The following is a 14,611-nucleotide window of genomic DNA, read 5'->3' on the forward strand; positions in this document are numbered from 1 at the left end:
TCTAAAATTGAACACCGACACAAAATCGCCGATTATAACTCTCCACCCAAATTAAAAAAAAAAGTGAATCACCTATGACCACCACAACTCAAATATTCTCATAAATAATTTTAATTATAAGTCTTATAATTTAAATTTAAAACTCTAATCCACTAATTAAATTCGTAAAGTATAAATTAAAATTTACACGATCTGTCTATAAGATAATTTTACTTTCAAAATATGCTTTTAAAATTAAGAAAAACTAAATACTAGAAGAAGCTATCACACAGTGACCACACAATTTGAGCAGAACCGGATATAAGAAATCGGGTTGATATTCAAATACGGATCCAAACCAAACAGTTCCTTATCGGGTGACGTTATCCCTCTCACCCGCCATTGAATCAACCCCAAAACCAGCAACGACGCCTTTTCATTTCGCGAGATAAATCAATAGAACAATTGTTTGGATGTTAAATTGGAGTTTGGGTTGATGTTAGTTTATTTATTTCGGAATTAAAGACTTTGGTTAGTTACTTCAGATATTAAGAGCTCCATCATTACCATGTGGATTGCAGCAGCATCGACGTCGATTTCTACCTTGTCTTTCTTTAATATACAATGCTCTGATTCTAACCCTAAACGGGGCTTTGGTCCCAGAAAATCCACGCCAAAGGTAAACTCCTACTCTCCTCTTGTTTTTTGCTTCAAGTGTAGTCTTCTTTAAACATGGATTCCCCCTCTGAAAACCCAGGCAAACAAGACTAGCACATCAAGCGAGAAGGGTTTGAATTTACAATCAAGGTATCTAAAAAATTGCTAGCTTATGTTTGTACTACAAGAGATGGTAAACCTTATTGATTTCTTTTTGTCGAATTGAACATCTCTTATCTGTTACCAGTTGGTTATAGGCTTGCTATAACCACAACCTCCTACCTCATAGTAGAAAGATCATTTTGTTTTAAATATTTTGGTTAGGAAATTCTGACTATGGTTAAGACAATAAGACACCAAATGCAATGACGCTGAAGGCTTCGTTATATTCATTCTTTCCCTTGACTATGTATCTATTCTTCCTATAGCATGTTTTTATGATCAAGGCTGACAGCTCCCACTCCCCAATTCTTGTTTCTTTCTTTCTTTCTCCTTTTCCTTAAAACATGTGGACATAAACAAACTGTATGAGATTGTTGTTCTGTTGTAAAAGTTTTAAAATATCCTAGATCATTAATTTGATTATGTTTCAGTTTATCATAATAAATTGTAAATAATATTGCTTTGTGCAGGAAATCAGATAGTAAGCAGTCTGGTCCTTCACCTGCGCGTAAGTAAGATGTATTTCTTTTCTTAGAAAATCAATTCATTGGACTTATTACTGATATGGCAATATTTGTTAACTAAGATTTCTACCCCCCCCTTTTTTTCATTTTTCCTTTGACTTCTGTAATCTCCTTTTGGTTTTTAGTTGTTAGGTTGACTGGTGGGTATCTTATGTCTCTCATGTTGTCATCTAATTATCACACGAATCCTCAATAAAAAGGAATAAATTTCTTTTTTATTCTTTTAAAGAGTGTGTCATTGTGTGAGGGGTGGGGGTCAGCAATGGTGGACTGGATATATCCCCTAGAAGTGGGAGCTATGGTAACTTCATCAAGTTGAGGCATCTCAGCCCTTGGAATGGCTCTTTCTTGTTTCTTCTTGTTAAAATTTTGCACAAAAGTTTTTGTTATAAAATATGCTTTCTGAGCTTAAAGGTTGAACACATAGTGTTTCCTTCAATGTAAATTGGTTTAATTATTTTTACTATTTTATTTCGTTAGATTTCCTAGACAAGGATAGACTCACCAGAAGATGTACAATTAAATGATGCTGGAATTAGTTCCCTTATTCTTGTTTCTTGAGCGACCTATTTTGTAAGAAGATTCAACTCATCAAAGGAGTTGACACCTCTGACCTCGTTAGAATGAGCTCCAATCTCTTAGGTTCAGGGATAAATTTGCTTATTTATTAACAAGAAAACTACTTCTCTTGATTAGATGTTTACAATGTTTAATCTTGGATTATGAAAATAAGAACAACTAATAATTCATGGGATTACTATGAATTTATAGTGATTATTTAAAGAATAATCCTTATTTAATTAATACTATATTTAAGTTATGTTCTTGCTAATTCCTTCCCTTGCCAAAAGCGTCCACAACATATTTTTGTCCTAATTCTATAAAATTTTCAAGTTATTCACCCAAAAATTATTGTTACATGCAGAGGCTCCTGGTTTAAGTGTTCAATTTGATGGGAAATCTAACAGCAACTCCTTGGACATTGACTTTGAGGAAAGGCTTGCAGCAATTAGAAGGTACATTTGTGTTACATTTTTCTCCTGATTCATGCTTGCTAGAAATATCTTCACATTAAAATGTAATAGATTGTTATTGATGTTTATCAAATTACACATAGTAATTACTCAGGTAGTGCTTTCCGTTCACAATTGATGTCTCACATCAATCTTGGATAAGGAGAGGGTTCCTAGTTTAGCCTTTAGAAAAAACTAGAGGAAGAAGGTTCTAGTTTAGCCTTAGGAAAACTAAAGGAGGAGGTTCTAGTTTAGCCTTAAAAAAACCAGAGGAAGAGGGTTCTAGTTTAGCCTTACAAAAACTAGAGGAGGAGGTTCTAGTTAAGCCTGAAAAAAACACTAGAGGAGGTTCTATCTAAGCCTTGAAAATATAGTATTGTTAAGTCAACCATGTTCCATAAGTTGAATGGCTGCAGCAACCCACTCTGTGAATGACAGAAAAAGCTTAAAGACATCTTAGAAGTAGATGCAGAAACCAGAAAAAGATCATCACTGGCAGAGGAAAGTTTTTTTTTTTGATAAGAAAGGGAGGCCTCGTTAAAAACCCCCTTCATAACCGTCAAAACACTAAGGTATCCCAACGGACATTGGAAAGAGGAAAAGAGTGCCTCAAAATTTTATTACCAACCAAGAAAAAGCAGTACAAGATGACCATTACAACAACACCACCTTACATAAAAAATAAACCTCCTAGAAAACCAAAAAAAAAAAACACATGCTCATCCAATTCCTATCTTAGCTAATTCATCCGCCTCACAATTCACAATTTTATTGATATGTCTTACAATAACATTCCTATCTACTACCAAAGACCCAATTTCCTTTACTAGCGAAATAAATAAAGCAATAAAAGAACTCGAAATCTTGATCCAATCTAAGGCTTTGCTGCAATCACTCTCCAAAATAAGTTTTCCCCTTGAGTGGAAGACATCTCACTAGGGTGCAAAAACCAATAACAACAGTTGCACATTATCAACAATGGCTATGGGTGAACTCAATGGCTCCCAAAATAAGGGAGGATTTTTTTTACTCTTTGAGACAACATAGTCGTTGCCAAAGAGATGAGAACGCATCCAAGATCCAAGCTGGGAAGTTCACTAAGTTTACTCACCAACTTGAGGGGTAGTGTAGATTGCTGAAAATTAGGGAATTATATTCCCAAATAGTTAGCTGTTGAAAATTAGAGAATTATATTTCCAAATATTTGGAGGTAATTTCGAGTGGAACAAGTGGTTGTGGTCTGGTTTGACTCCTCCTAGAGTTGAAACATTTTCTTTGGCAGATCTCTCACCAAAATTTGGCCGTTAGAGTGGAGTTGAAGAAAAGGGGAGTTCCCTTGGAAGATGTTCTTTGTCCTTTATGTCATAAGCATGAAGAAACAATTCAACACCTTTTCATCACATGCTTTGTTGCAGGGGAGCTGTGGAATAGATTCCTAAGGTTATGGGATATCTCTTCAGTTCTGCCTCAATGGTCTTATATAAGGGCTTATTCTTCTATTTGGAATTTTATCCCGGGAGTTGTTTTGTGGTCATTATGAAAGGCTAGGAATTCGGTGGTGTTTGAAAATTGGAATTTCGACAGTTCTTCTATGTTCTTCATTTCTAGATTTAGGTTGGCTAAATGGTTTTTAGCTAAATTCCCTCATGTTCATATTCAGGCTGATTTACTAGTTGGGGATCCCTCGCTTGCAGACAAGATTCCTAATAAATCCTTTAAGATAAAGAAGGTTCACTGCTGGCTTCCTCCTCCACCTGATTTTTTTAAATTCAATGTGGATGGGGCTGTAAGAGGTGATGGGCTGCAGGGTGGAATTGGACGAATTTTGAATGATTCTAATTGCAATACTTTAGCCACTTTCTCTATTGGTGTAGGGTCAGGTCCTCCTCCTTTGGCTGAGTTGAAAGCCATTAAAGAAGGCATTGATTTTTTCCTTTCTTCTGACTGGGCATTGAAGGGAAGACTTATCATAGAGAGTGATTGTAAATCTGCAGTTGACTGGATTTTGTTGCCGTTCTCTGCCCCTACGTTTTTCAGTTCTTTGGTTGGGGAAATTGGGGCATTAGTTTCTGCTAGGGAGATTATTGTTAGACTGATTTCTAGGAGCTGTAATTGGGAGGCAGATAAATTAGCTAAGGAGGGGGTTGGATGAATGTTTTGAGTTTTATTGATGTAATGTTTTGGGTTTTTATTTTTGGTTGTTTAATGTGTAAGGTGTACTCTTCTGTAATTATTGTTTTATCTATAAATTGAGGTACTCTTTTCCTCCTTCCGCTAGTTGCCTCTTCATAAGAGCCAACTTAAAGAGGTTTTTAATGAGGCTTCCTATTTCTATCAAAAAAATATTTCCAAATATCTAACTGCTAACATTTAGGGATTTAATTGCTGAAAATTGAAGTGCTCTTTTCCTCCTTTCGCTACTTATTGGCTACCTCATGGTTAGCCGAGAAGTATGAAGGGTTTTTTTAATGAGACCTCCCACTCTTATCAAAAAGAAAAAAAATACTGATTTTGTGTAATTTGCTTATTTTGTGAAATTCTCCTAGATTAGACTCTCTTTGTAACTTATAAATAGGTGCCACTTTTATCAATAGAAATATCAACAAATACAGAGGAATATAATTTTCTTCTCTGCACATACCACTTTTCTACATCATCCACATACAGAATCAAGAGAGATTTTTTATAGTTGTGTGAACATTTGAAAAAGGGAGTATAATCAGTCTGTTTTTGGAATTGCAGATAATATTTTCCCACTTTGTGGTTTGGTCTTGGAAACTGTCCCACACTTGTTTGTGTCATGTCCTGTTCGGTTGTTTGGAGGTTATGGACTAATTTTTTACGGATTTGGGACTTGTCTTTTTTGGTGCCAGAAAATCCCGCTGCTCTCATTTTCGCTTGGTTGGATTTAGTACCTCGTTCAAGAATATGGTATTTTATTGCGGGGGTGATCTTATGGTCGGTTTGGAAATATAGGAATGAGATTATATTTGAGAAAAAGAAATTGGACCAAACTCTTCTGTTCTTTATAACGCGATATAGGTTGTCGGCATGGTTTTCAGCAAAATTTCCAAATGTTTCGATTCCATTTGATTGTCTTGTGGGAAATCCTTCCTTGGCTGATTCTTGATCGAACAGTAAGAAAACTTCCATTATTCCTATGACGTGGCGCCCTCCACCTAAAGGTTTCTTCAAAGTGAATGTGGATGGGGCTTTTTTTTTTACCTATTTCAATAGGTGAGATGCTCTGCCGTTGCACTCGTGAAAAAAGTAAGTGAGACAAGCTCCAGCTTCTCTCTAACCTAGGAGATTTCAAATTTCAAAATTCCAGGGGCAGAGGGAGAGAGAATATGAGTGATGTTTAACAGCCTTCTTCATCGTCGTCCGTCGCTTGCCGTCCGTCATCCGTCGTACTCCGACCACCGTCCCCCGCCGCACATCGACCTCCTTTTGACGCCTTTTTTCTTAAGGATCATCGTCTATCCATAGAGTTTCCTTTTTCCTGGTTTATTTTGATTGATTCCCCTTCAATCGGGGCAAATCTAAACACCTTCGTCGATTTTTCCATCAGCAGTCTTCAAAGTTCGTTCTAGCTGTGCATGTCGGAAGCTCGTGACAAAAACCCAAGTATTAAACTGTGAACACCCACTGCCGTTCACCGGAATTTTACTGTTCAAAAATTCCGTCACTGTTCAGGAGCTCTATTTTCAGAACGCTGCTGGTGGTTCTGGGTTTTCACGCACGTTGTCATAAACCTTTTCATCTCTGGTTTTTTTGGTTCAAAACTAAACAGTTCAGCAGCCTCTGCATTCAAAATGACGTTCAAGAATCGCGATGAAGCAACAGAGAAACGGGCTGAAACCTCAGCTCGCTAGACTAAGAATAGTCGTCAGTCCGAGATAGAGGAAAAGCAGAACGTAAATCCTTTGAAAAAATCAGATATTAAGACGAAACTAGTGGATTTTATACTGTCGAAGGTGAGTGAAGTGGAGCATCAAAATCAGAGAGACGGGCAGCAGACAAAGACTGTGCATAAATCAGAGGAGGCGAGGAAGAAGCTGAGTAGTACAGTGGCAGCGGAAAAATATGAGAGGATGGTGTTGGTGACAAACAAGAATAGGGATGATTCGTTGGTTGAAGCAAGGAGTGTGGAAGGGGCCATTGCGTAGATTTCTGAGGCGGAAATCCTTCCTCAGGATTCTCACGTTTTTAACTACTGGAGGAAGAAAGATTATCCAAGAATCAACAATGGGTTTAGAGATGGTTGTTTTACGTTATACATTGATAATTTACCAGAGAATATCCATTGGAAGCGGTTTGGATCGTTATTTTGCCCATACGGTCAGGTTATTGACGCCTTCATTCCAACTAAAAGAAATTCAAAGGGGGCACGTTTCGGTTTCATTCGCTTTGCTACAATTGGAGAAGCCCAGAGAGTGATCTCAAAGATGAATGGCGCTCGCATTGGTGGTAGTAAAATTGGAGTCTCTTTTTCTAAATACAACACAAGACATTCTTTTTGGAGAAAGTCTTCGCCAGTTGTCCACCTAAAGCCCGAGAGAGAAAATGTTACAAGAAATAATCTCTATACAGTAAATGGTGTTGTTGACGAAGCTAAACTTCAAGTTTTGGATAACTGCCTAATGGGGTGGTGCAAGAACTATACCAAAATCGGTGATCTTGCTAGCCAAATGCAAGACAAAGGACTCAACGGTTTCTCGTTAATGAGAGCTGCTGGGAATGTAGTTCTCATGATATTCGAGGATTCTGATACGTTGTGAAGGGTTAAGAATGAACAATCATAGACTCTTGCAGGGTGGTTTTCTAGAGTTGAAGTTTGGTCGGAGAATCTAGTGGTTGAATGCCGTCGAGTATGGGTAGTTTGTTAAGGGATTCCTTTTCACGCGTGGAATTAGGGTACTTTCAAGAACATTGCGGCTAGGTGGGGCAAATTAGTATCAATTGATGAAAGCTCTCAGTTTCCTACTTTTGATCGTGCAAAACTTCAAATCCTCACAAAGACTAAAGTGAGGATTGATGAGTCATTAAGTTTGAAGGTCGGTTCTAATTCTTTTGAAATCATGGTGCATGAAGTTGAGCCTTCTTTCAAACCAAACTCTTGGATCCTTGAGGAAGTCGATGATTCTCCAGATCTGAATTGTTTTCTCGGGGCAACGTTGGAGAATTCTCTGTCAGGATCGTCAGTGTCATCCCCAGGTTTAAATTGCCCCGTCAAAGATGTTGCAATTGAAGGTCCCCACTTAGAAAAGGTTTCACTCATAAATTGTGTCAAAAGCGATGAGAAATCGAGTAACAAATTGGGGTTGCACACAATGGAGGCTGTGGGTCATTCAAAATTAAATATCGTGGAGCATCTAGCTAATAAATCAGTTGATCATTCTGATGGTGTTAGCCTCAGGGCCTCGGAAGATGCTCTTATGATGGGTCTCATTACTTCTCATGGTTCATCTACTGACACACTTCAATTAAAGTAAGATACCCCAGTGGTGCCCCCTATCCCTGTGAAATTAAGAACTAATCGTGTGGCGAAGAAATGCAAGACAAAGGAAAGAGTTCTGAATTAAGTGGCAAGGAAACATTGATTGAAGGGAAGGAAGTGTGGTTTTGGTTCATTAAAGATAATTTATCGAGCTGATTTTTTTGGTGATTTTGATACATGGTATTTTTGTGGAGTTCCCTTCAGAGGCGGATGTTTTTGTTTTAATGATTTTAGGTGTTGTTTTTATGTATGTTATGTCATTAAATGTTGGGTTGTTTTCCTATTGATGGAGGTTTATCTTAGGTATAGGGTGATTGCCTCTTGATTTTTGTGGTCGAGAAGGTGAGAGCTTTAGGTGATTATGTTTTTTGTAATGGTGTTTATCCTCGTTTGAGAGTATTTCGTGTTTTCATATGTAATGAGGCGTTTTATTCAATGAAATATGAGGTACTCTTTTCTTCCTTCCTATGTTCGTTAACATACTTCTTAGTATGTGGACGAATACGAAGGGAGTTTTTAATGAGACCTCCAACTTCTATAAAAAAAATGTGGATGGGGCAATGAACAAGCATTGAATTAAAGGGGGAATTGGAGGCTTATTAAGGGATGCAAATGATATTGTGCTGGGGACTTTCTCTGGAAGTATAGGTTCGGGTTCTCCTATTTTGGCGGAGTTATCGGCAATCAAAGCAGGCTTATTGTTCTTCATGGAGTCTACTTGGCCTCGAGGGGAAGACTTATTTTAGAGAATGATTGCTCCAAAGCCTTAGATTGGATTAGAAATCCGGGTTCTATTTCTTCTTTGTTTATTTCGCCAGTAAAGGAAATTGTGTCTATTGTAGTAGATAGGAATGTTATTGTGAGACATATTCAAAGATGTGCGAATTTTGAAGCGGATGAATTAGCAAAGCTAGGAATTGGTTAAGGTGGTGTTTTGTTGTAGGTTTTCTTAGGAGAGTCTTCTAGTTAAGGTTCTTTATGTTTGTTTTGGATATGTTGTACTTTGAGGTTTTTTTATTGTTAATAAAATTTTGAGGCACTCTTTTCCTCATTCCAATATTCGTCGAGATACTCTTGTATTTTGATGGTTATGAAGGGGTTTTTTAACGAGGCATCCCTTTTTTATAAAAAACCATGCTTCTTTATAAGCTATCAAACCAAGCTCTTGTTGACTGTTTTAGACCATAAAGCAACTTCTTTTTGGGATTAATTTGGACGTCTCGACTGTCAGTGATTGGGCCAAGTCTATAGGGGGTGTGGCTGATTTTTTTTCGACGAAGTATCTTAGGCTCCCTCTTGGGTTCAGGCAGAATTCGACAGCGTTATGGGAGCCGATTATCCAGAAATTTTATCAGAAGTTAGCTGGTTGGAAAGTTTTGACGCTTTCCCTTGTTGGTAGGGTTGTGTTGGTGAAATCTTTCCTGTCTGGGCTTCCGATTTGTTATATGTCTTTGTTCAAAATGCCTTCTAGCGTTTCAAGAACGTTGAATTCAGTTATGGCTGAATTTTTATGGGGAAGCACATCACATAGAAGTAGAGTTCATTGGATTAATTTGTCGCAAGTCTGTAAACAAAGAGAGTATGGGGGGTTGGGTATCATTGATTTAATGCTTATGAATAAAGCTTTATTAGGTAAGTGGGTTTGGAAATTTGGAAGCGAGAAAGAATCCTGGTGGAAAAGGATGGTGTGCTCCAAGTACAAATTGGATAGAAGAGAGATACGGTTGGGGAATAGTCTGTCCGCCCAGTCTTCTTGGCTTTGGAAAGGAGTTTTCAATAACTTCTGGTCAGATAACACTTTTAGCCAAGGGTTACGTAATCATTTTGTGCTGCAAGTTGGGAAAGGGAATTCGTTTTTGTTTTGACAGGATGAATGGCTGTGCAACCTTCCTCTGAGGATGAAATTTCCTAGGCTCTTTGCTCTATCGGTTAACAAGGATGGGGTTATAGCAGATTTTGGGTAGCTTATTAATGGTAGATGGGTGTGGGACATCCAGATGAGGAGGAATTTGTTAGATTGGGAAGTGGATCTATGGATTGAACTAATTTCGTTATTGGACAAAGTTAGCGTTGGTGGGGGGGCGATGATGATTGTTGTGTTTGGAAAGGGAATGGGGAAGGAGTTTACTCGGTTAAATCGTGTATTAAAGTTGCTACAAATTTTTCTGTTCCGGATTTGTTATGGTCGAAGTTTGTTTGGGCTGGTTTTGCTCCTCCTAAAGTTGAAGCTTTTTTATGGAAGATTTTTCACCAGAAGATGACAGTTAAGTCTGCCCTAATTAGGCGCCCTGTAAACGGAATTGACGATCCTTTGTGCCTATTGTTTGGGTCGGAATTTGAGACTGTTTGTCATTTATTCTTCTCTTGCAGATCAGTTTGGGGTGTGTGGGTGTCGTTCTTGAGGATGTGGAACGCATGTTCAGCCTTGCCCAATAGTCCCAAGGATTTCTTTTTCTTTTGGGCTGATTTAATTCCGAATTCTGAGATTTGGAAATTTATTCTGGGTGCTGTTATGTGGTCCGTTTGGAAATGTAGGAATCAAATGGTATTTGAAAATGGAAGTTTGGAAATGTGGCCAGGGCTGTGGGCTGTTGTTGGAGGTGCAGTGGTATCGGTGGGTTGCTTAGGGATGCTGAAGGTAAGCAGATGGGGTCTTTCTCGGTTGCGTCTGGAACTGGTCCTCCGGTCCTTGCTGAACACTAAGCAATCCAAGCAGGGTTGAAGATGTTTTTAGATTCGAAGTGGAGAGATAAGGGGCGTCTCATTTTGGAGAGTGATTCTTTGGTAGCTGTGAATTGGATTAAAAACCCTGAAGATAGTCCTGTTGTGTTTAGCATTATGGTTAAGGAATTAGCCAAGTTTGTGCTGGATGCTATTTTGATGTTATGGTTTGTTAAGAGAAGTATTAATTGGGACGCTGTAGGTTTAGCTAAGGCGGGTATTGGGTAATGTTTGATGTGTTTTGTTGTTTTCGGTTTTTGATTGGTTTGTAAGTTATCCTTTGAGGGGAGAGGTGTTGGTTTATGAGAAAGGTTGTAATCTAGGGGGGGTTTTACCTAGGTTGTACTCTATGTTTCTATTAATAAAATGTGGGTACTCTTTTCCTCCTTCCAATGTCCGTTAAGATACCTTGTAGCTTAACGGTTATGAAGGGGTTTTTTAACGAGGCCTTCTTATAAAAAAAGAGTAACTTCTTCAATTTGCATACCTGTGTGTTGCCATTTGTCCCTTCAAAATATGGAGGCAGATCCATGTAGAACTCATCATCAAGTTCTCCAGTCCATTGAGAAAGGCATTTTTTACATCCATTTGATGCAGTGCCCAATACAGATTAGCTGCTAGCAATACTAACACTTAGCAATAGCATATAACTTTGCAATTGGGACAAATGTTTCTGTATGGTTTACCCCAACAGTTGGTATTTTTTGCATCCATTTTGTCTCAGTTTCTTTGATGATGGTCATTCTTTGTGCATGCTGCTCAGGGCTGCAGTTGAACAGAAAAAGGCGGAGGAGCAGAAAGATTTTGGACCAATTGACTATGATGCACCTGTTGAACCAGAGAAGAAAACAATTGATCTTGGTACTAAGGTTGGAACATCACAGTTATTTTTTTTATTTTTTCCTCATCTTGAGCTGCCCCCTTCTTTTCCTAACAGATTGGAGTAGGAATAGCTGTTGTGGTCTTTGGGCTGGTTTTTACTCTTGGAGACTTTCTTCCTGGAAGGTGTGTTTAGAACATTAAATGTTTCTCTCTTCATTGTAAATCTAAGAATAATAGACCTGGGATTTCATTTCCCAGTCCACCATATTTACTATCTTTGTTCTAGGCTTCTAGCCTGCAAAAACGTAAAGTTTATCCTTAATTACTCTGTAGGTACATCCATATGTTTCCTAGGTGCTATTTACTATTGAGTTGAAGTCTAGCATGTTTCCTAAGCCATTTTTGCTGTGCCTTTTTTGCATAAAATGTGTCTGTGAACTGTCATCAAGGCAAAAGGTTTCCCTACCTTGCCAAAGGAAGTTGATTTTCATGTGAGCAATGAAAATGTTTGAAGTTTATTGTATGTCTGTGTATTTGAAGTACATGTTATGTAAGCTTTATTTATTTATTTATTTTATTTGTTTGTTTGTTTCTTATTTTTTCTCTTTCTTTTTACTTAATTAGTACTGTCTGTCTATGTTAAGGAATTATCATATCTTGACATGACTCTCCAGTGTTAATCCACCAGAGGAAGCTGCAGTGATTGACAAGAAACTGTCACAAGAACAGAAAGATACTCTTGAGGTATCGATAGTGGAACATCCTTAAGTTTAGGAATTTCTTGCTACAGATGAATCTGATAAATTGTTTTTTATGATCTATCTTCTGGATAGCTCAATGTTTATCTGAGAGGATAAAAAAATACTTAGTGATCTGTATGATCTCATGGACAAGTGTGTGCTTTCATCCTTGATTTTCTTCATATATTTGTAATAATAAATTAATAATTTAAAAGATCATAGAGATGCATTTTTTCAGACATTTTAACACACTGCTTGCTTCTGCTTTCTGCCTTGAGACAGAGAAGAAAAAATTGGCTTATTTAAGTGCCTCTATTATTAATTTTGTATTGTTATTATTATTAGTTTTTTTGCAAGTATTGACTCAATGGTTCTTCTTCTTCTTATGATTATTATTATCATCATTTAAATTTTTTCATTAATCATCTAATGTTGTAATCTACGAGAATATATCAAGAGAGAAGGAAAGAATAATGGAGTTAACGCTATCCTATCAAAAAAAATAATGGAGTTAACGCTAGGAAAAATATAACTTTTGAAGTAGGAGACTACAAGAGTTTAAATAGACTGAGTAGCTAAAAACCTTTTCTGGAGTGAGAGAAGTTCCCGCTTCTCTCTAGGGCCCAGGTGTTTTTAAATTTAAAAGTGTTGTCTCATTCGTCTGTTGCCCGCTGGCCGCTGCCGCCGCCCGCCGTCTGCTGCCGCCGTCCGCCGCCACACTCTGACCACCGTTTGACGCCGCTTTTTCCTAGGATGGTCGTCTGCTCACGGTGAATACAGATCTGGACTTGCATTTGCGAAAAACGCTGTCTTTAGTCGCAGATCTACACTCGTCCTTTGCAGATTTTCGAAGCCTCCAGCCGTCCGAGTTCGCCTCCGCCACTCAACCCAGCGCAGTGCCTAAACGTGACCTAATCCCGTCTTCTCTTGTGTCGAGCAGTGGTGTACAGCTGAGTATTCACCATGGAACCCATCCAACGTCTCAACCCAGCCAACTTCGAGGGTTTGACTCAGCTGGTGCGGTGGCTGCTTCCTCCGTGAGGCCTCCTATTGTTCCTCCTTCATCGTCTAGGAGTTCTCATCTCCCGCTTGAACCAGACTGCCGTGTTGCAGTTGGTGATATCCCCCTGGAGTCTGCCAAGGAATTAGAAGCGAAAGTGAAGGCTCTTAAAGCATTAGTGGCAGAGTTGAATAAGCGGGTTAACGATTTAAAAATGAAGGAAAATGCAGTTCCACGAGGCAGTCTTCTCAAGAAATCTGGATCCGCTGGTGCAGCCTCTTCATCTTACTCCGGTAAGGACAATCGTAAAATTGAGAATGAAAAGGAGAGGACAAGGTTACGGAAACCGCAAAGAAGAGTTTTTACCAGACGCTTGTTGGCCGGATTGAGACAGTTTGGTAACTTCTCTATTCCACCGAATGCTGCTAAGAACGATGTTTTGGCAGCCTTGGCACGTGAGGCGGGTTGGATAGTTGAGTCCGACGGCACCACTTACAGACACTCTCCTTCAACCCAAAATCAACAAAATTCGGGATCATTTTCGGCGAGGTCGGGTGAAAATCCACTATCATCCAGTCCTTTGAAGAAATGCTCACAAGAAGGGAAACATAGGAACGGAAAGCTGTCTTTTGTTCATGCAACACCAACGCTTCCAGTCGCTAATGTTGATCATGGTGGAGCCAAGGAGATCTATTCGAAAGGGTATTCCGATGCAAAATTTTCCGAAGTGGTGGGAAGAAGAAGAAATGGGTTTTATAATCGGTCGAAAGAAGGCCAACCAGATTTTCGCAATGGGTCCATAAAGGATTGTTACACGATTTTTATCGAAAACCTTCCAGAGAAGATCCATTGGAAGAAACTTGGATCCATATTTGGCTCACATGGTCAAGTTATTGATGCCTTCATTCCCAAAAAAAGAAACTCGAATGGGGTTCGTTTTGGGTTTATTCGCTTTGCTACAATTGAAGAAGCAAGGACATCGATTTCTAAGATGAATGGTTATCATATTTACGGCAACAAAATTAGAGTCTCTTTGGCTAAACATAAACCCCGACAGTCTTACTGGCGAAAGTCCTCGAAAGTTGTTCATAGTAAGTCGGGGCTGGAAGTTTTTCCGACAATTAAACACTGTGAAGTTGAGGGTGTTGTGGACGCAGATAAACTTCATGTGTTGTCTAACTGTCTTGTGGGGTGGTGCAAGAACTTTATCAAGATTGGTAATCTTGCTAACCAAATACAAGCCAAAGGACTAGCGGGTTTCACGCTTATGAGAGCTGCTGGAAATGTAGTTCTAATGGTTTTTGAAGATTCTAATTCGTTGAGATGCGTGAAGGATGAAAAGTTAGAAACTCTTGCAGAATGGTTTTCCAGAGTGGAAACTTGGTCTGAGAGCCTTGTGGTGGAGAGCCGGCGCGTTTGGCTAGTTTGCGAAGGTATTCCTTTTCACGCTTGGAATTGGGATACTTTCAAAAACATAGCTACTAAGTGGGGCA

The 14,611-nt window shown here is 38.7% G+C and overlaps 1 protein-coding gene across 2 annotated transcripts in view; it reads left to right on the plus strand.

Moving 5' to 3' along the window:
- Positions 1 to 367: 367 nt before the first annotated feature.
- Positions 368 to 14,611, plus strand: part of LOC120195944 — a 35,774-nt gene continuing 21,530 nt past the window's right edge. For both annotated transcript variants that reach the window (XM_039197872.1, XM_039197873.1), the window contains exons 1-7: positions 368 to 658; positions 737 to 786; positions 1,269 to 1,306; positions 2,248 to 2,338; positions 11,320 to 11,425; positions 11,494 to 11,561; positions 12,053 to 12,122. In XM_039197872.1, coding sequence (XP_039053803.1) covers positions 548 to 658; positions 737 to 786; positions 1,269 to 1,306; positions 2,248 to 2,338; positions 11,320 to 11,425; positions 11,494 to 11,561; positions 12,053 to 12,122 — 534 coding nt within the window. In that variant the 5' untranslated portion in view covers positions 368 to 547. The remainder of the gene's footprint in view (positions 659 to 736; positions 787 to 1,268; positions 1,307 to 2,247; positions 2,339 to 11,319; positions 11,426 to 11,493; positions 11,562 to 12,052; positions 12,123 to 14,611) is intronic.

Source organism: Hibiscus syriacus, unplaced genomic scaffold (genome assembly GCF_006381635.1).
Source record: "Hibiscus syriacus cultivar Baekdansim isolate YM2019G1 unplaced genomic scaffold, ASM638163v2 tig00117021_pilon, whole genome shotgun sequence".
Classification (NCBI taxonomy): domain Eukaryota; kingdom Viridiplantae; phylum Streptophyta; class Magnoliopsida; order Malvales; family Malvaceae; genus Hibiscus; species Hibiscus syriacus.